The sequence below is a fragment of the Equus przewalskii genome, chromosome 2, assembly GCF_037783145.1.
Source record: "Equus przewalskii isolate Varuska chromosome 2, EquPr2, whole genome shotgun sequence".
NCBI lineage: Eukaryota > Metazoa > Chordata > Mammalia > Perissodactyla > Equidae > Equus > Equus przewalskii.
Genome location: NC_091832.1, coordinates 274,577 through 296,826, shown reverse-complemented (window position 1 = coordinate 296,826; position 22,250 = coordinate 274,577). Strand labels below are relative to the sequence as shown.

Below are 22,250 nucleotides of genomic sequence, written 5' to 3'. Positions count from 1 at the left end.
AGCTAGATTTAGTTTCTCCAGTCTCCAAAAGGTCATTCCTCCATTCTGTATTAGGATAATGGAGACAGATTTGTAGAATCTCGTAATACACAGAACCACTAAAGGTGAATTATGGTGGCAGAGAATTTTATTGGATTAAGATAGTTAAGTGGTAAACTAAGGAATTATAATTGAATATTAAAGGAGATGAATATGTGTAGGAAAAAAGGATCGTAGTTTATTTAATTTAGATACGGGTTGAGCTTAGATTTCTAGAAAGTATATGATCCATGTTACTTCTTTTGTACTTTGCTTTTTAAAAATTCTTCTGTCTTATATTTGATTATTAGAAAAAGATGCCACCATTACACTTCTCTTTTTAATATATACATGAATATTTAACAAATAAAGATTTTAAAAGTTAGTAATACCTAAAGCCAAACTAGACAGAAACAGCTTGACAGGGTGGTTGGGCGCTGGCCCGTTCATGCCCTAAGGCTAGGTGTTGGGCAGCAGGCAGAGGTCCTGCTGTCTTTTAGAGCTCCTTGAACACCTAGTGTTAAGACTTGAACTGCTAGCCTGTGTTTTCCTACCGAATCATGTGAGTGAAATTTTAACTTGCAAATGTTATCTTAAAGTTCTTTTTCTGATGTTATTCTAACAATAGACAAAAGACAGACTATTGCTATCTTAAGAGTTCTACATGTGGCTTTCAGAAATTCTGAAGTACTTCATACATGACATCAATATATTTGACTTTTTAGGTAAAATTTTTCATGATTTTATGAAATGTTAAGTGTTTATTTTTATAAAAATATTACGCAGCCATAGAAACTTATTGGTACAGTTTCATTTCTTTGGCAAGGTCTGAATTTAAACAAAACAGGACAATTTTTAGCTATTTTTCTCTTTAATATTCAAGCATATATGTATATTTTGCAGGAAGGTAATGCTACCCTCTAGGTATAAAGAGGTGGTAAAGTAATTTGCTTTATGTCGTTTTAGCTGCAGACTTTCAATACTGCTGCCCCTTGTCAAGATGTCAAACAGCTGACTAATGGAGTTGCCATGGCACAAGTTCTTCATCAAATGTAAGTGGTGGTCCAGACTCTTCCTGAGTAAATTGTAAACCCAATACTGAGAAAGAAAATTTAGACTTGTATTCTAAAGGCTACTGAAACTTTATTCTATTCAGTGATGACAAGCATATGGTACCAAGGCGTTCTTGCAGCTAGGGAACTAAAAATAAGAAGTTCATCATCTGATTATTTCTTGCTGTTTATAGAGATACGTCTTAATTAAATGAGCAGTCAGGATTCTTATCTATTCAAGAGATGTTAATTTTGAACTTGTTCTGGTCATATTCACAAGTTATAGTAACTGGGAAAGAAACAGGTTAAATGAATTTTACAATTGCTCATAATGTCTCCGTCAGTTATGCTGTTGTCATTTTAAGGTATCAGTACACGGAGGTGATTATTTTAGAGATAATTGAAACATACTGGATTTGGAAAAAACATTAAATTTTAAAATCTGTATTTGAATTAATAGTAATTGTATGAATCTAACAATAATGAAATGATGTATAAATGAAATTTGAAGTCACAAATGCTGGGGAACCTTAACTAAAGTGATTCTGTTTGGGTTAGGCCTTTTTAATATAAGTTATATAATGTCAAGAGTTCCTAAATCCATTATTTCCTAATTTTTGCCACACATGGTGCAAGCATTAGGATTATAATGTCTACAATATGAGCTGTACCCTTAGTAGGACAAACAGGGCCAATTCTGTAGTCATAATTTATTAATTAATAGTCATTGACTTTGTATTATCTTACTTTCATGATAATATAATCTTCAATGAGACCGGAATCCTCTGTCTGCTACGTTGTTTCATAGTCAGAGACAGTTTATTTAATTGTTGCCGTCGTTTTGTAAAGCTTTCTTGTGATTGACATTGAGAACTCTGTAGATGGTTAGCAAAAATTCTTTACCACTCTTAGAAAAACACCTTAAAGCAATATCAAAATCCTAATTACTTGGAATCTTTAAAATGATCTAATTTGAATAGATGTTTTATGGTTAACTCAAGATTAACACTTTACGAGACAAACCTAACATGTTAACATTTTTGGGGGGCAGCTATTCTAAAATATGCCTTCCTCCCCTGTTTTCTTAAAAATGTTTCTTAAATATTTTATTTATGTATACCCTGATTGGTTTCAAACTGATTTAATTGGTCAGAGCCACGTATTCTGAACATGGTCCGTTCCTGGTGATTTGGGGAAGCCATGGTTGTTTCTTGTTCTTAGAATGTACGCTTTGCCTGCTGTCACTGTGGTGTGTTGTGGGTACTGGTGTAGATGCAGCTACACTGTGGTTGGTATAGATGTCAGGCTGGTGTGTGTTCACTCACTTCAACAGTGCCATCCTAGGATGTCATTTATATGCATTGCGGTGGCTTTAGTAGTTTTGTACCACAATACAAGAGACCTGTTTTTATTATGATACAGCGCATATGGCTCTTTGCCCTCCTATAAACTAGCACCATGCCTGATGTTTAGAGTCGGGTCAGGTCAATTTTAGTTAAACTGTATCCCTTACCACCATCTTATTTTTCCATAAGCTGTTGGATTCTCCCGTTACTGCTTATGCTCTCTGTCTCTGATTTTCTTTTTAGTCTCTCTTTTGGATCTTACTGTCTTCTGATAGTTTTTCTGCAGGAATAATAAAATAGCCAACCAATCAGAAAGCTCTCTTTCTTCATAAAACAAATGACAGTGACCTAAAATTGAGCCTAAACCTCTTTTTTGTTTTGTTTGCCTGTTTTTGCATGTACTTAGATGTCCAAACCTCCTTATCATTTAAGGGCCATTTGAAATTTTTTCTTTTTGAACTGCTTCCAGTCTTGCAGCTTTTCAGAAGTCTGGATCCAGATGGTGGCACCTGTAGCATACGTTTGTCCACCACTTGGGTCACCGTATCATATTCCTGCTAAAAGGGCAGACTTTACCATGTTTCTTTGAACAATTCTAAGCACTTTATATGTGTTTCAATTTACTGTGTATTACACTTATGGCTATTGTGACTCACATCAAATCACATCAAAGTTGTTAAGGTGAGACGGGAAACTTTGCTTTTTAAGGAATTGGCAAAGTTTAACAAATAATTCTTTCATTATTTACCTGAGGCAGGTATGCTTGTAAATAATGAAATCTTAATAATCAGTGCCCAAACTATCTGACTTAGACACGGGGAGTCATGGAGTTATTGCTGGGGTTCTACAATTCCTTAATTAGCTTATAGTCTGAATACATAGTATGTATGTCTCTTTTATAAATGTATGTAGAAACTGCTGTTATTTAAAAAACACATGGGGAAAAACTATAGCTACAACTGTATTAGTTTCCTGGGGTTGCCATAACAAAGTGCTACAGACGGGGTGCTTAAAACAACAAAAATGTGTTCTCTCCCGATTCTGGAGGTTAGAGGTCCTAAATCAAGGTGTTGCCTGGCCGTGCTCCCTGCAGAGCCCTTAGGGCAGGGTCCATCCCTGCTCCTTCCAGCTTCTGCCAGCCCAGGCCTCTCTCGGTTTGTGGCAGTGTAACTCCAGTCTGTGTCTCCGTGTTCATGTGGCTGTCTTCCCTCTGTGTATCTCTGTGTCTCCTCTCCTCTCAGAAGGACACCAGTCATGTTGGATTAAGCCAATCCTAATTTAGGATGACCTCATCTTACTTAATTACATCTGCAAAGACCCTATTTCTAAAAAGGTCACATTCATGGGTACCAGGGGTTAGGCTTGAACATATCTTTTCAGGGAACATAATTCAACCCACAACAATTATAAATAGTGTTGTCACTTCCCCCAAAAGAAATGCTTAGCTCTGTCCCTTTAAGCATCAGAGAACTTACTCTGCTTTTTTATTGTCTTTGACTAGACATTTTCACAAGAGGGAAAAGAATGAGACAGAGAATATAGAATATTCAGAGACCTCAAGTATCGTGCACTTATTTGTTCATTCATTCAGCAGATATTTGAGGATTTAAAATGGTAAATCACAATAGCCAACATCTGAGTATTTACTGCATATAAGACGTTGTTGTTGACCTTATCCATGTGATTTCACTTAATTTTTGCTGCTCTCTGAGGTAGGCCTTATTCTTATCCAAAACTTAGGGATGAGGAAACAGGTTTAGAGGGCTGAAATGACTTTCGTAAAATCAAGTAATGAGTACACAGCAGAGCCGGGATGTGTGTCAGGTGACTTGACTCTGAAGCTCGTCCTCCCAGTCAGCTGTAATCATTGAAATCTGGTGTCTGGAACCCCTCTGGATAGATTTGTACTTTGGGGTCTTAATAAATGAAGGGCCAGATGTGCGTGTCCAAAATACAGATCACAGTTTGATGAGTTAAGCACAAAAGGCCTTTCGATTATTCAAGATATTCTTGAAAATTCAAGAATAGTGTCAGAGTGTCCATTGAAGCGACATAGCTATGTTGTACATAGTGATGAGTAGCATTAAGTACTACCTGTGTTTACTTGGTAATGTTGTTGAAGACAAATGCCATAGTGGAATTAAAAAATAGTCATGTAGTCATTCCTACTTAGTTTTATTGGAAAACAGTTGGATCATATTTTGTTTCCTTAGTCTCATGTCCCATTCTTATTTGGTGTCCCTTGAGTTTCACTGAAGTTCTGGAAAATATAACAAAAGGAGCTAATTTTGGGGGCCAAGAGTCTAGCAAAGGCATGCAGATGTGGCAGTGCAAGAAAGTAAAAGATGTGTCAATAGAGTTCTGAGGTTGGATGTCAAGTTTAACAGCGGGAAAGATTGACTACTGTTATACTTGTTTGAGAAGGATGAATTTGTTTGTAAGAAAGAAACCAGGAGATATATTTTTGTGGAGAAGTTAGATAGCATTTCTCAGTTAGGGTATTATGGGCTGAATGTTTGTATCCCTTTGAAATTCATGTGGTGAAGCCCTGAACCCCAGTGTGTTGGAGATGGGGCCTCTAAGTGAGCAAGTAAGGTTAAATGAGGCTTAAGAGTGGGGCCCTGATCCAATAGGATTAGACTCCTTATAAAAAGAGACATCAGAGAGCTCAATCTTTACACACATACAAAGAAGAGATCTTGTGAGCACACAGCAAGATGGAGCAACCTGCACGCCAAGAGAAGAGTCCTCAGAATGAACCAGCCCAGCCAGCGTCTTGATCTTGGGTTTCCCAGCCTCCAGAACTGTGAGAAAGACATTTCTGTTGTTTGAGCCACCCAGTCTGCATTTTGTTACAGCAGCCTAAGCAGACTAAGACGTAAGGCTAAAGTTGATTTGAAATGGAAAGGAAGACCAGGATGAATGTAAGACAAAGGGAGGAAAAACTAGAAGAGGCTATCTCTAGATCCATTTTCTAAGGTGAATTACAGTGTGATTGTAGAATTATAGAATCATATGTGAAGGTTCTTTTTTAGAGTCAGTTGGAAGAGTGGTATAGTAGTCAGTGTCCTCCATGGACATCCGCATGGGAAAAAACATAAATCTAGACACCGACCTCACACCTTACACAAAAGTTAACTCAGAATGAACTGTACGTCTAAATGTAAAACTCAAAACCATAAAACTTCTAGAAGATAATATAGGAGACAAGGTAGGTGACTCTGGATGCAGCGGTATTTTTAAATACAACACCAAAAGCATGATCCATGAAAGAAAAAATTGGTTAAATTGAATTTCATTAAATTTAAAAACTGCTCTGTGATAGATACTTTTAAGAGAATGAAAACTCAAGCTACAGACTTGGAGAAAATATTTGCAAGACACATATCCAATAAAATACCTGTATCCAAAATATACAAAGAATTCATAAAACTCAACAAAACAACCCAATTACAAAATGGGCAAAAGATCTGAACAGAAACCTCACCAAAGAAGATATACAGATGGCAGATAAGCATGTGAAAAGATCCTTAACATCACGTGTCAATAGAGAACTGCGCATTTAAACAAGAAGAAGATACCACTACAAACCTATTACAGAGGCTAGAATTTAAAAAACAAAAAACTCTGACAATACCAAATGCCGACAAGGATGTGGAACAACAGAAATTCTCATTCATTGCTGGTGGGAGTACAAGATGGTAGTGCCACTTTGGAAGACAATTTGGCCGTTTCTTACAAAATTAAACACCTACGATCCCATCTGGCAATGACGCTCCCAGAAATTGATCCAAATGAGTTGAGAACCTACATCCACATGGAAGCTGCACGTGGGTGTGTACAGCAGCTTCCTTCATAATTGCCAAAAACTGCTACCTGGGTGCCTAGTATGACATATTTAGTAAATGATTGTTGAAGATGTTAATAAGTAATTTATTATGAGAAATTCCAAAAGAAATCCATAGGAATATCAAAAAATTGAATGGGTTCAATTACATAATATTCACTATTCTTATTAAGGACAGGCTTTAAGATATAAAATAACTTTATTGATTAAGTTTGGCATTTTTCATGTAATAAAAATGCTTTAATGTTTACCATTTCTGTTCTTGTTTCAGTGATGTAGCTTGGTTCAATGAATCTTGGTTAAGCCGAATTAAAGAGGATATTGGTGACAACTGGAGAATAAAGGTATGCAGAATGAATGGCAGAAGCACTTGATCTAGTCAGTGGTTCTAAGATTAGCACTAAACTCAACTAAATCTTTTTTTCTTTTACTGACTTAAGGGTGCATTTTATTATGTATGGTTTGAGTTTTGACACTTGTGTATGTTCTTATGTCACTACTATCATAATTAGATAAGGAATATTTCCATTAACCCAAAACACGCACTTATGCCCCTTCCCAGTCAATCCTCATGCCTAACTTGGCCCCAGGTGGCCACAGATGTGCTGTCTGTCACTATAGATTTCTTTTCTAGAGCTCCGTATAAATGGAGTCAGGAATCATGTTCTCTTTGGTACTCGGTGTGTCTAGCGTCTTTGACTCAGTGCGGTGCCTCTGAGACTCATCCACGCTGCCTGTGCTAGGAGTTGTTCCTGTTTTGCTGGGCAGTATTTCATCACATTGATGTACAATTTGCTCAGCCATCACCTGTTGATGGATGTTGAATTGTTTCTGTTTCCTCTCTCTTTCCTAATATTGGTAATTTATGTCTTTCATAGTTTATTCTTGGTAAGTCTGGCTTGATGTTTTTCTGTTTCATTGATGTTTTTTCAAAGAACTATCTTTTGTTTTCTCTTTTATTGATTTCCTCTCTGACCTTTGTTGTTTCCTTTCGTCTCCTTACATCTGCTCTTCTTTTTCTTGCTTCAGTTGTGGGTCCCTTTTTCCTGATATTAAGCATTGCCTTGGTCACGTTAGACACATTTTGACATACTGTGTTCTTATTTCATTCAGTTCAAAACATTTGGTAATTTCTCTTGTGATTTTTCCTTTGATCCATGGGTAAATTCAAAGTAGGTATTTCAAATTCTAAATATTTGAGGATTTTCTAGGTACCTTTCTTTTATTTATTAATTTCTAATTTAATTCTCTTTTGGTTTGAGAACGTACTCTGTATTGAGAAATTCGTTTACATTTACTGAGACTTCTTTTATGACCTAACGTACAGTGTCCTGGTGAATATGCCATGTGCGCTTGAAAACATGTATTCTTCAGTTCTGTAAATAGAGAGTATGTCAAATTTGTTGATAGTACTATTTACATCTTTTATGTCTTTATTGATTTTCTGTCTGATTGTTCTATCAGTTAAGGAGGGAGGAGTCCTTAAATCTCTAATGATGATTGTGGATTTGTCAATTTCTCTCAATTCTGTTAATTTTAAATCATGTAATTCGAATCTCTGTTATTAGGTTTATACACATTAATTTTTTTATGTCTTCTTGATGGATGAATTTACTTATCATTATGGAATGTCTTTCTTTATACCTGGTAATATTCTTTGTTCTGGAGTCTAATTTGTCTGATATTAATGTAGCCACTCCAGTTTTATGATTGTTTTTTGTTTTAGTATATCTTTTTCTATTCTTTCAATCTCTCTGTGTCTTTATATTGAAAGTGTTTTATGTAGACACCTAATAGTTGGGTCTCACTTTTTTTCCAATGACAATATTTTTTTTAAAATCTTCCATTTCTTTTCATATATTCCTGTTTTCACTTAAATCCTTGAACATTTTAAACTAAGAGTTTTAACATTATTATCTTCTATTCTTTCATCTCTCGTTTCTGGGCCTGTTTCTATTGACCAAGTTTTCTATTCTTTATGGCCACATTTTCCTGCTGCTTCACAAGTGTAGTGACTGATTGAATGCTGGACCATGTAAAGTTTATTGTTGGGTGCTGGGCTTTGTATTCCTGTAAAGAGTGTTAGACTTTGTTCTTACAGGCGGTACTTGTGAATCAGGTTGATCCTTCAAGGTTTTGGGAGAGAGAGGCAGGTGGAGAGTTATTTTTTCTTCTAGGGCTAGGTTAGACCAACTACTAAGTTGTGACCTTTTTGGGATCTTTAGGGAATGCTTGTCTATACAACATAGTCTCCTCTGATTAGTGGGAATGTCAACAATTCTGGCCTTGTGTAATCTTTGGGAATTCTTCAGTATATAGTTCCTTCAGTTGTTCCTTCCTTGGAAATTATTTTTGTTTAATCTCATTGAGCTTTACCCACGCACATGCAAATTAGTGTTCAGCCAGAGTCAGAGGAACCACTCTGTAGATTTCTGGAGCTCTTTCTCTCATAGCTCTCATCTCTTCATTTGTCTGCCCTGCAAGTTCTGAGTATCTCTACCTTCCTGAACTTCTGATGTCTATCTCCTCAACTCAATGAGAACACCAGGCATTGTTTAGTTCCCCCGCCCCCATGCTGTGGTATGAAAATTGCATCCAGGGAGAAATCCTGGACTAGAGTAGGGCTCATCTTTTTTTCTCTTCTCTGAGAAATTAGGGTTCTATATTGCCTGTTTGCTAAAATGTGAAAACAATTGTTCCTTGTATTTTTTCCTGTTTTCCAGTTTGTGGCAGGAGAGTAGTCTGGACCCTGTTACTCACTCATGACTGAAGGTGGACATGTTCATAGCTAAATCTTTAATTGGTACTTGAATTCATTGTGACTCACTTTAAATAGAGTCACTCTGGTTAAACTGTAAGCATGAAGACATTTTTTTCTTTTACTCAAAGTCTGAGTAAAGCTTTGATGTTTAAAAATTATGATGTACTTGTATTTGTAGAATTCTAATTGTTTATGTTGTCATTTTTATCAGGGGAAAGTTTTTGTCGTCTTTCACCTTGGCATATGTTTTCTTTTATTATTAATATAAATAATTTATTTAATTCTTATTCTCTTTCCCCATTAGGCTAGTAATTTAAAGAAGGTACTTCAAGGAATTATGAGTTATTACAATGAGGTATGAAAAATATCTGACTTTGTTTAAATACAAAATGCTATGTTATAGTTATATTGATGCTGAAAAATGGCGGCTTTTTGTTTACAACATTTTACTGGAATATAATTCATCATTAGAATAGGTTATTGTTTTTTGCCATTTTTAGAACACTCAAATTTTGTGAACATAAACAGGCTTAAAGTTAATACATTGATTTGTAAAATAATGTTGCTTCTATATTGATACTCTTTAGATTGATTGTTTCCTCAAATAGAATTACCTTCATCTTTATGTGATTTGATTGTATGGTATACTATATAGTAGACCTTATAATTAAATTGAAGTAATTTTCTATGTAAAGCATTATTTTGACATTTCTTTCCAGTGTAAAAAGCTGCAAAGATATACTGTGAAATTATGCTTGTGCAAGTGAATTGGGGGGAAAAGTGAAAAATGAAAGTAATATTAACATCACATTAGATAGTGCATTATTCAAGTAGTATTTTTTTTTTCTTATTCAGCATGATAAGTTTTCTATTAGGATATTTGATATAAGAAAGTTTATTGCTTAATGTTTAGAAGCTTCGGTTTGGTTTTTGCTTTTAAAGAATTTGTTTCAATATTTTAAGTTGTCACACAATTACAATTTAATTTCTTCCAAGTAACTTTAAGACTGAAATTTTTCATTTCATTAATACCTAAAACTCATTTTGAAGCTTTTTTTAATGCCAAGAAAACTGTTTAATAAGCTAAAAAGAAAGATAAGGCCAGGAAACATTAATCCATCAGATTTGTTCATTTGTAAAAGTGTGGCTGTTTATTTTGTGGTTTCTGTTAAGAGATCATATGTCAAAATACTATGGCTATCATTTGACTTAGCATCAATCTGTTTACTTTTTAGTGGAAAGACACAAGTTTTGTCATAATAGATTAGGACAAGGATTTCTTAAACACTCCCTCTCTCTGACAGTGGGATCGTAGACTATTTGGTGTAAAACTATTTTCGATGATTTTGGTTGGTTGCTCAAAGCTTGGGGAGGTTGCTCCAACTTTGCTAACTGGTTTTCTTCACTAACTATGGATTTGTCATTTGTTAATTCATTTGAGTCATTTCATGAACCTATTTATAGTGGATTTTCCTTGTAATAATTGAATGCAGTAAATTCTTTGTAGCCTATGTACATGACTGATCTAATTTCCTGTTTCCATACTGCAGTTTTTGGGGCAACAGGTTTCTGAAGAACTTATCCCTGATTTAACCCAGATAACTGAATGCGCAGATTCTGTGGAGCTCGGGAGGTTGCTCCAGCTCATTTTAGGCTGTGCGGTCAACTGTGAAAAGAAGCAAGGTAAGTGAATTTCAATCATTTGAGGATATCTGCTTTCAGAATCAACCTCCATTTCTATAGAAAGTAGCATAAAAATGTCCTATTACAGGTCGGCAGAAAGCGCCCTGAAAGGTAAGCCAGGAGATCTGAGTTCTAGCGCAGTTCTGCCGTTAAAAAGCTGCACGTCTTCAGCCTTCTAGTTGTACCTGGGTTCTGAGATTCAGATTCAGTAGCTAAGTACAATGTATTTTAGTTGAACTTAATGTATGGAGTGCTTAGGACTTAGTGGATATTCGGTAAAAATTGCACTTCATCCCATACATAATGTGAGATGTAGAACCTTAGGTTGATCCGGATCTTTATAAACAACTATGCAGCAACTAAATTATAATGCAGGCATCTTCAGATGATGTTCTTCTCTTTTCAGAAGATTGCCTGTCCAGTGTAACCTGCAGATAAGCCAGTCTCATGATAGAAATGGAATTGGTATATAATTTGGTATATCCAAACACAGTGATTCGTATCCTGCTGAGTACAAAAAGAGCGTTTCTGGTAGAATGAAGTGAATTCTACCAAAATTCTGCTTCCCCTGGGGCTTGCATCAGTGTGGGTGGTGAGCTTTTTGATACTGATGTTTTTCGCGTGATTCGTCCAAACTTGGCCTTAGTGCATCATCTTTATAAGAGAATGTTAGGTGCTTAAGTTGGTAAAATGCTTTAAGCCAGGGCCTTAGAAAACACGTTCAGTGTTATCCAAGTAATGAAGAGAGCGTGTGAGACAGGATACCTTCAGTAAGAACAAGTTCAGGAAGGAGGAAAATAAAATACATGAAATTAGTTGTAGTTTATCAATAAAAAAGGGATTGGGCATCAGAAGACTTTGGTGTTAGTCCATTGCTTTCATTAACTAGCCCCTTTTTTCCAGGGCAAGTCAGTACTTTTCCATAGGCTTTTATTTCTCACAGATAATGTCGAAGATCTGTATGTTGGGTTTTCATAAAAGCAAGGAACATTTGCTCATGGAAAATTAAACTTTCTATAAATGTCTAATTACAAATTGGTAAATAGTAATTCATTTATAAATTAGCAATTTTCTATTATTGTGATCCTTTTTTATTTGATTACTGCTTTGTTTCTATTTCAATTAGTGATTATTTTCAGTATTTTTTTGTTTAATTTTAGCACGTTTGTCAGTTTTGTTTTTCACAAAGAACCAACTTTTGGCTTTGATTCTATTTTGTTTGTACTATTTAAGGTCTGTTTTTATCTTTTATCTCACTTCTTCTATTGTGAATTAATCAGTTTTTTCTATTTTAAGCTGTAAGTGACATTTTAAGCCATAATTTCCGTTAAGTTATGATTTTGTTGCCTCCTGCAAATTTTTGGTATAACATGTAGTATTTTCATGATTTAGTTCTAAGCATTACTTAGCAATTTTGTCCTCAGATTTTTTAAAGGAAATTTAATTCCTGGATACATAAATAAAAGTTTAGCAGGTAGTAAATATAAAGAAATAGTTTTATTTTCATTATTTAAAAGATCAGGATTATCTAATTGGATTTATTTTTGGAGGTATGAGTCTAGGTTTCCGACTTTTAGGAGGGAGCAGATAAATGAAGAGCAGCTTTTAGTAATTTAATTAAAATTTAAAGCCAAAACAGCTGCGGAATATAAACAACTTCCACGCCTTTAATGCTTTGCGGTGAGGGTTGACTTTCAAAATGATTCCGAGGTGTTGCTGTAGCTCAGTGTTGCAGGAATGAACTGGTTGATTACAGTACCCTGCTCATCTTGGTGGGGAAAGAGATCATTGTTATGAAGGTTTCAGCAGACCTGAAACACTCTGGTATCTAAAAACTTGTGTTACGGGAAAGCATTCTCTAGTTGTCTTCCCCTCCCCACCCCATAGCGCTTAGTGGTAGGTGCCTACCAGAGTCTGTCCAGTTCTTGGCTTGACAAATAAAAGAAAGGTTAGAGAACTTCTAGATGTTTTCCAGAAGAATCATCAGAACAATGCAACTTTTAGAAAATAATAAGTCCTGCAAATTTTGGGAAAATAGTTGTAGCTGGAGAACATGTAGTTGACGTGGATTTAAATCTGCAAATAAAGGTGTCGTGGTTCCTCATTTCTGACTGAGACAGAAGCAGCTTAACTTACTGATGTGTGTTTGTGGTCAGGCATAAGGCTGTCCTTGAGACGAAGCCTGGTGAATGCTGAACAGGTGTTTTCAGGAAGCTGTGGGAGTTCTTCTTTGAAAGCCTTCCTGAAATGAACTTCCCGAAATGTAGGTGGTAAAATGAAACTTCTGGGCTTAAGATTTCGGGAGTTCATTTAATACTTGTGAATTCATCCCATTACACTGAATATTTAACAAGAGGGAAGAAATTGTCGTAATTGTTTTAAGATTAATTGCAATTTCTTGTCTTTCTCTTCCTCATGAGAAAATGAGAGGTTTTCTTCTTTAAAATAAAATATTTACATAACTATTTTCAATTCTGTATATTTGTTTTCAGTGGACGTATTTCTTGTGGAAAAATAATCTACTTGCATAAAAAATTGTGGTAAATGAATTTTTATACTGTTAATTGAATGGCTGAAGTACTGTGGGTAAAGAGTAGTTTTTTTTCAGATCTGTTTTTTTTTTTTAAATCACAGAACATATTCAAAATATAATGACACTGGAAGAGTCTGTTCAGCATGTGGTCATGACTGCTATTCAGGAGGTAGGTTATGCCATGCTCACATAGGCATGGAAATCCTAAACCACGTGATGTAAAACTTTTCAGATAAATTTTATGGATGTGTATATTTCCGTTTGTGCAAACTTGCCCTTTGCCGCCAGCTTGCTTATCTTTAGTTATTGTCTCCCCTTTTCTTTTTTTTTCCAAATTACCTTAAAAAGACTTCAAGCCCAATTTTAGTACCTTTGCATTTTAAAAGATAAATATTGTCACGTTCCTTCAAATAACTTTATCTAAGCAGGATAAACAACCTCAGCCCAGATAGGCATTTTTGTTTCTTCTCTTTTTCTTGCCAGTTAGGGCAGTCAGTCCTCAAATTTTAAAGTATGTATGTGTCTCTCTCTCATGTGCATTTTCAGAATGTTAGAACTGTGAGCAATTTTGGTGATACTTAGGGTTTGGAGCCAGCTAAACTGGGTTCAAGCCAGACTAGTTATCGTTGCTGAACCATAAAGATTCAAAAACCGTATGGTGCGTGTCAAGTCTTGAAATCAGCCTGCCTGGCTGAGGTGAAGTGCCGTGCAGAGGAGACCTGAGGGGAAGCAGAGCGGGCGTCGGGAGGACAGACAGAGTTAGAAGGGGCATGACTTGGAGGGAGACATCACACGGGCCTTGAGAAGTCTCCATCCTCCGCATTTGCATTGTTGGTTTGAATCCAAAGCATCGCTGCCCAAAAATGAATCTGCCTTTCATATACAAAAAGTTGTTTTCCAGGATCTTTTCTTTCACATAATAATAGCTCCTGCTTTTAAAATGACTTCTCAAGTTAGGAATTTTACCATAGCACTCATATTTTTAAAATGTTAATTTATTTTATGGACGAATCATTTTTTATTATTTAATGTATTCAGTTTTATTTAGTAATTCATCTTTTAGAACTTGGATTGTAAGTTTTCAGTACACAAGTATTTTAAATATCTCTACATGTTTCAAGGACACTTTACTTATAATGTCCTCACTAATATCATGCTTGAACATTGTGTTATTTAGCTTAAACCTCTAAAAAATTTTTATTGGAATAATATTCTAAGGATCATCAAATTAAGACAAGGAAAAACTAAATATGAGCATTTTACTGCCCTTTCAAATAAACATATTTTTATTGCACAAATATCACTTTATGGTACTTAATTTTAATTTTACCATTTTAATTTCCTAGTTGATGAGTAAAGAAATACTGAGCTCTCCTACAAATGATGCTCTTGGAGAATTAGAGCAACAGGTGAGTATTTCAGTAAGTGAGGAAAATGTTGAAAACAGTCCCACAGTTCCCTTGCCAGTTGCTGTCATGTTATGGCTTACATAGGAGAGCATATACAAGATTATTTCCCTCTATGAAACGTAGACCTTTTTTCCTGCTGTAAGACCTCAATTGAATATTATTATGCCTTCCTTCATGAGTGCAAGTAGTGCCCTCCAGAGTTTCTGTGGTTATGTTCACAGTGCTGAGTGACATTGAACTTCCCTTCTGACATTTGTGATACATATGTGGCCCATTCTATATGGTTATACAATTAAATAGTAGACAATTTAAAAACTTCTGTGAAGTTCTTATTTATCTAATAAGGTATTGTGATTTTTGTCCCAGTTGTGTCCTCTCTCCTGATGTTGAAAAAACAGCTCGACCGTTTGCCTGGTTTTATTGCGTGACTGATTTGCGTGGGGCAGGGGCAGTCTCCCCTGCGTGTGGCCCCGCCTGGGTGGAAGGGAAAGGGCATGAGGAGAAGCAGCTGCCTCCTGTGCTTTTCCTGTTACATTTTTGTGCATCTCTTTTTCCTGAGTGTCACCAGTCATCTCAAGTATTTCAAATTAAAAATTTTTCCTATAAAATTTTTATTTAAATTTAAGCATGCCGTGTTGTAATTTTTTTCTGTGATGACTTTAAGCAGTGCATCCTCTGCTACTCTTGTTTAAATATTTCAGGAGGATTTTCATAAAATTTTACTTCTATGGGAACTTAGTCTTATATGTTAATGAGACTGTGTAAACATTATTCACAAAGAACAACATATTAAGACCTATTTGTTAATAGGTAAATTTAAAATTCATTTCCAAGAATAGTGTATACATATGTTTTGATAAAAGTATCTTTTTCAGTTTGTGTCAAAACAGATTTACTAAGAATTAGGACATTTTATATTTCAGCTTAAGAGAGCCCTGGAAGACCTTCAGGAAGCACTGGCAGAAAAAGAAGAACTGAGGCAGCGATGCCAAGAACTGGATATGCAGGTGCGGGAAAGAGAGCTGAGCTGAGAAGGTTTCCTCTCTAAGTTCACGAGGGTTTCATTGTAATTAATTAATTGGCAAAGTGTTTCTGAGGTTGGGTTTCGTTTCATGGCGGGACCTTTAAAAGGATTCATTTTAGGCTGTGAATATTCAAGCATGAATTTCATAATTATTTTTCTCTTAGAGTTAAAAATTGTTGGCTTAACTACTTCTTTGAGAAGATCATTCTAATTGTTGAATTTCAACTATTTATATGAGACCTTAGTTTTTTCTTTTGTCAAAAGGGGGAATCAGGGCCAGCCTGGTGGCGCAGTGGTTAAGTTCGAGCCCTCCGCTTCAGCGGCCTGGAGGTTGCTGGTTCAGGTCCTGGGTGTGGACCTGCGCACTGCTTGTCAAGCCATGCTGTGGCAGGTGTCCCACATATAAAATGGAGGAAGATGGGCGTGGATGTTAGCTCAGGGCCAATCTTCCTCAACAAAAAGGATTGGGGCAGATGTTAGCTCAGGGCTAATCTTCCTCAAAAAAGGGGGGGCACTCACAGTATCTTCTTCATAGGATGTGACTATCAAGTGAGGTCATTTATGGAAGGACTTAGAAGTGCTTGACTCCCAATAAATGCCACTGCCAAGTTTGTTTCGCTAACATCTGCACGTGATCAACACGCGTATATAGTTCTTGTGTTCGTATGCACATACATGTTAACAAAATAAACGTGGCATGAAGGACAATAATTAATGGTTAAAGGGGTAGATTGTCAAACCAGGCTACTTGTATTCAGAACCTGGCCACGTTAGTAGCTGGTCGTATACTCTCAGGCAAATTACTTAATTTCTCTGTACTTCAATTTTCTCTTTTGAGAAATGATGTGATAATAGTCTGTATCTCCCGGAGTGAGCGATTATGAGGATGAAATGAGTTAATGTACCTAAATCACTTAGAGTAGGGCCTGGCACAGAAGCATTATGTGTGTGATTGCATATATTGTTGTTATGACTGTTACATGAAAATGCAGATGTGAAGATCTTGGAAAATTACACAGAATGCTAAATGTACCATCCTAATATGCTGTGTGTAAATTGCATTTTTTGTTCAACTGATGAGCTACATAAATAGTTGACTTTGAAAAGTATGAGGACAGGGAACAAGGGTTATGGTAGCATTATCCTTGCTTGATGAAATAAATATCTAGAATGATAGGGCTGGGTAATATTTCTAACCCTCCATGGTTTGCAAATAAGGAAAAGAGAAGTGACTTGGTCAGGGTGACTCAGCTGCGTAGGGCAGTGGCAGCACTAGTATCCGGGTCTTCTAACTTCATCTTTAGAAATCAGCCCTCTGTGTTTGAACAAAGGCAGTGTCTCAAAATTGGGGGAATTCCACCTGTTCTCCTTCCACCTTTCCTAACCACACTCATCTCACACATTGTAACACGCATGCACACACATGCAAAGCATCTGAGATGGATCACTTTCAAATAAGATTGTATCTACCCTCCAGATTACCTCCTGTAAGGAAGAGAGGATTGAATCATCTGGGTATTATTGGTCTGATGTAGGATCTCTGTACAGTTTTCTGAGAAATTCTTATACAAGGACACACAATTGTGTGTTAAAAGATTTGAGTGTTTCTAACACGTAATAAAGAGTATCTGATGATCTGATTTTAGCTGAAAAGTTTAGACAGCCCAAGTTTTGGTGTTTTAATTCTAATATTAAAATAGAGTCAGCTCTAAACTATATGCTGCACACATGAAATGAATGATTACTGCATATAATCAGAACAAAAAGTACTTATTAATTTAACAGTGTGAAATCCACACAAGTATATATGACACATATCCCAACTGTATAAGGAAAATTGTTTTGAAAAATGTTTACTTTTAATCATATATAACTTGGGGGTGATTTTAACATTTGGGAAGGATTCTTTTTTAATACCTAACCAAATGAACCAAAAAAAGAAAAATAAGCTATAAGGAAATTCACCAAGGGCAGGTAAACAAGAAAAAGCAGGTAATCAGGGAAAGAAGCAGGCAGATGACACTGACAGAGGTGCTGCACAGCAGGCACTATTATTCTTCCCTGATCCCCAGCCCGTGAAGGGGAATCTACAGAAACCTTGAGCCGTCTCACTGCAGTCTACCCAATCAGAGGGAAATTCACTCTTTGATTTCTTCCTTTTCTTTCTTTGGACTGGAGAGGAGTAGAAATGACAGCTAAGAAACTAAGGCTGACTCCTTCTAACAGAAGCAAAGGCTATAGGGCTGCACACTGAATTAGGGAAACAGTCTAATGCCCAGAGGACATCCTTCATTGGAGTGGGATATGCTTCTCACCACCCTGGCTGAGGATACTTAAACCTCAGAAGTCAAGGCTAGCCCAGGTGTTGTAAAAAGATGGTCCACTGCGTCAGCTGCCCCCCACCTTTGCCTGGCCGTTCGCAAGGCTACGTAGAGCAGCGTGGAGAGAAAACAGTCCTAACCATAGCTTCGAGGGGAAAATATACAGCTCCTGGGTATAGTGGAGAGGGTCGCCAAGAAGTCATCAACACCACCTCGGAACAAATAGGTATCTTGACTGCCAACAAAGCATGAAGTAGGTGAAAAGCATGACATCTGTGGGAACATTACAGATTAAAAACAGAAATAGAGAAGAGCATGTAAAAGACAATAGCCAAACTTAGAAAATAACTTTTGCTTCATGTGATGTAACAATGTCATAAGAACACATCAGTAAAATAGACGAGGTTGTAGGAAGCACAGTGCAGGTTCAAAGGAGATTGCAGATATAGACCCAGATCAGTGAATAATGTTTAACAACAAGCCTTATTCTAGTTAAGCTGTTGAACTTGAAGATTAAAGAAAAAAACAACAACTCAGTCATTCAGGTAGAAAAGGTAAATCACACACAAGGACAAGAAAATCAGGCTCCCCAACAAGTTCAATGCCAGAATACAGAGGAGCAAGGTCCACACTGTGCTGCGGGAGGGGACAGCAGTGAAGCCAGAGGAAGAGCTCCATGCAAACACTTGAGTTCTTGAGAGAAACAAATTGTCGACACAGTCCAGCTAACAAACGTGTTTTAATCAGAGTACAAAATGCAAGAATGGAGATTCTGTGGTGAAAGATCTGGTGGTGAAGCCTGAATTCATTTAAATACAAAACTGTGTTAGTTCTTTGCAAATTATGGTTATGAATACTGGAACAACTGAAGTGCCGATTCAGCAAGTCAGGAGGACGGCCTGATTATGTGCACTTTACAAAAAGAAAGACAAAAAACTCCTCAGGAGATTTTGATGTGATGTTTCAGAAACTCTGATGTGGTCTGCTAGTTCTGTTCCAGGCAAGGGTGTTGCGGCCCTCGGGGAAGTTACGGGCTGCTAACCAAGGGCTGTCTGCTGCCCCTCTCGGCCGTTGCTCCTGACGCCTGGCAGCAGGTGGCACCCCTTCACTTCCCGTGGTGCAGTGGCCTGTTTTGCTTACTATGTTAGAGAAAACATACTTCTGCCCAGCATTGTACAGATATGTTCATATTCTGAGGCTGTGATTTTCAAACCTTAATATGCCTAAGAATCATGTGGGACTGAACACAATGTGATAAAGAGGACTCCAGCTATAGAAGTTTAGATTTTATTTTTTTTATTTAAAATAAATAATATAAAAATAAATATGATAAAAATTGTGAAGTTAAATCTGGGTGATGTGAGAAAATAAGTCTTGTTTTTGAGCTTTTATTAGTTTTTTTAGCTTTTTGAACTTTTTCTTTTAAATAGCTCAGAGAGAGAGACAGAGAAGAGAGAGAAAAACAGAAATAGAAAGAGAGGGACAGAGGCAGGCGCAGAGTGAACCTAAAGAACATATCACTGTGGGAACTTGTTAAAGCAGGTATTTAGAACCACCCTTGGATGTTCTAGGTCATAGATCTGGGGCGAGTCCAAGGAATGTGCTATGTTCTGTGGCTCTGGAACCACAATGTGAAACATGGATAAGAATGAGGACCCACCAGGTGTTGAAAACTAAATTTGCCTTTGCTCTTCTGCTTTCTTTAGAGGATTCCTACCCAGTTTTGAACAGAAAGGGTATTGTTTCTCCTCTGCCAGTCTTTTTATGACAGCCCTGCCCTTCAATCTAGAATGAGATATTCCTTTCTCTGTGCCCCACCCCGATCCTGTAGTCTGCTTCCTTCAAAGTACCTTCAACATTTTCTCTCCTATCTTTGTTTACTTTTCTACTGTAAGGATCTCAAGGGCACAGACTCTCATTCTTTTTTGTATCTTAGTCACTTAGGATTGTACGACACAGTAGTAGTCACTAAACTGCTTATATGACAAGGCATTGAATTTAGGAAGAGAAATTGTTTCCTCCTATCCTCTGCCTGAAGAAGTTTCCCAGTCTTTGTTTGTGTTTCTCGTTTGGAGGACGATGTCTGTAACTTGCCTATACGGTATTGAAGGCAATCAGGCAATTTTAATTTCCTGTTATTAGCTCAGTGTGTCAATATGTAGTTTCGTTCCCACAATTGGACTGAGTTAATCACACCTATTGAAAATAAAAATAGCAAACTTGTGCAGTAATATTTGGAAGTCATGATAGGTCAGCTTTTTTTCAAACTAATCTTAATAAAATCACATGTAAACTTCTGGTCTTATAAAAGCTCACAGCCTCAGCTATAAAGTTTTAAAGATCTTTTTAAGTGGAAAAAAGTAGAACCAAGGAAGCAAATCATGCTTGTTACATAAACATGTAAGTAAAATAAAAGTGTATCAGGTACTGATATTGATGGAATTCTAAAGTTACGTATTTTTATCCATTTTAAATCATAAGCACACATTCTCAGTGTGCAAATGGATTCAGTTCAGCTTTTTGTTCTTGATTCATTAGTCAAAGAACATGCTTGCCCCCGGAAGATGTGATGTGTAACTGATAATTTTCCACTATCAACCTAAAATGATAACTTTGTGCATATATGTGTGTGTTTTGGTTTACTAGGTAACAGCATCCTAAAAATAAATTCATACCTTAAAGAGGAACAAATTAATTTTTTGAGGTTGATTGGTGCATCCAATTTTAGAGACTTAGAAACGTTTTCTTCCTAGAACCAAAGCATGACAGTTGAAGATAGTCTCCTTATATGTGTTAACTGTTTTCTCTGTATGAGTCAAATTAATTTTATTTCTTGTGTTTGACCCAAACCTCCTAGAACCAGAATTCCAGAGTTGAAAGTTTCCTTAGAAATTCCCTAATCTGATTGACCAAGCTGTTAGGCTTAGTCAGAATGAGAATCCAGAACTCTGGGCTCTATTTTCACTGTTGAGGCTTACGTTTGTTTGTTTGTTTTTAGGTGACTGCACTTCAAGATGAAAAGAATTCACTGGTTTCTGAGAATGAGATGATGAATGAAAAACTTGACCAGCTGGATGGATCTTTTGATGATCCAAATACAATGGTTGCAAAAAAGTATTTTCATGCACAGTTACAACTAGAACAATTACAGGAAGAAAACTTCAGGTAATATTTTTAGTAGAAATCATTCTGTCGAGCTGTCTATTAAACTGGTAGCTAAAAAATTATAATATCAACAATTACTAAGCATTATAAAACTTGTGTAGGACACTGATTAAGCTACTGAAAATGCCAGTTGGTATAAGTGTCTCCTGCCCTCACAGGGCTCACACTCCAGTTAGGCAAGTGGGATACATACACAAAAACAGAACAGTTCAAAATAGCGTGTGCTAAGGGCCAAATGAAGGCCAGAGGCATGTCTACCAGGAGTTTAGAGTGATTGCTAAAGCCTGGGGAGAATGAGGGGTTTCCTCTTACAGAGGAGAGGGAACCTGATAATAAATGGAAAAATTGTAAATCTTCAGCTAAAGAGATACTTTTCATTTTAACTTTTGTTATTTCTTCTTTAAAAAAAAAAGGTGTGCATCTTACCTTTCCTAAACATTCATTGTGTTCTGTGTGCCTGCTCCTGAGCCTCGCACTAGGAGGCCTTGAGAGCAGGTGCTCTGATTGTAGTGTATGTATTTTTGTTGTTGTTCCTTTTTTTGATATAATTTCAAACTTATGAAAAAAAAGTTGCAAGAGAAGTACGAGGAACCTTCTCTTTATACCTTTCGCTCATATTCAGCAGTTGTTTTACAGTTTTCTCCATTTGCTTTAGCGTGTCTCTATTTATGTACATAGGTATACAAGTTTTTTTCTGAACCATTTGAGAGTAAGTTGCAGACATGCCTCTTCATCCCTGTATACTTCTGTATGTATTTCCTGAGAGAAAGGGCATTCTCTTACAGAGCACAGCATAATGACCAAAGTTAGAGAATTTGTTCTTGATACAATTTTATTGTCTAATCCAGAGATCACATTCAAATTCCATCAGTTGTCTCACTGTCCTTTATGGCTATTTTTTTTCCTGGTTCAGAATGTAATCCAGGATTATATATTGCATTTCGGATGGATTCTTATTCAATAGACTCTAAATCCATTGCTATCATCATTTATTTTGATGCTGAAATAATCCCAGATTTGACCATCGGGAAGCCTTTCAGATGGCCTCTTGTGTCCTTGCAACATGTTGCTATCCTTCTTTGAGCATTTTC

At 36.5% G+C, this 22,250-nt stretch overlaps 1 protein-coding gene across 3 annotated transcripts in view; it reads left to right on the top strand.

Annotated features, from left to right (window-relative positions):
- HOOK1 (hook microtubule tethering protein 1) overlaps positions 1 to 22,250 on the top strand; it is a 63,601-nt gene that overhangs the window by 6,281 nt on the left and 35,070 nt on the right. For all 3 annotated transcript variants that reach the window (XM_070591535.1, XM_070591544.1, XM_070591549.1), the window contains exons 2-9: positions 985 to 1,070; positions 6,535 to 6,607; positions 9,329 to 9,379; positions 10,575 to 10,707; positions 13,342 to 13,409; positions 14,587 to 14,649; positions 15,573 to 15,656; positions 20,993 to 21,159. In XM_070591535.1, the coding sequence (XP_070447636.1) occupies positions 985 to 1,070; positions 6,535 to 6,607; positions 9,329 to 9,379; positions 10,575 to 10,707; positions 13,342 to 13,409; positions 14,587 to 14,649; positions 15,573 to 15,656; positions 20,993 to 21,159 (725 nt within the window). The remainder of the gene's footprint in view (positions 1 to 984; positions 1,071 to 6,534; positions 6,608 to 9,328; positions 9,380 to 10,574; positions 10,708 to 13,341; positions 13,410 to 14,586; positions 14,650 to 15,572; positions 15,657 to 20,992; positions 21,160 to 22,250) is intronic.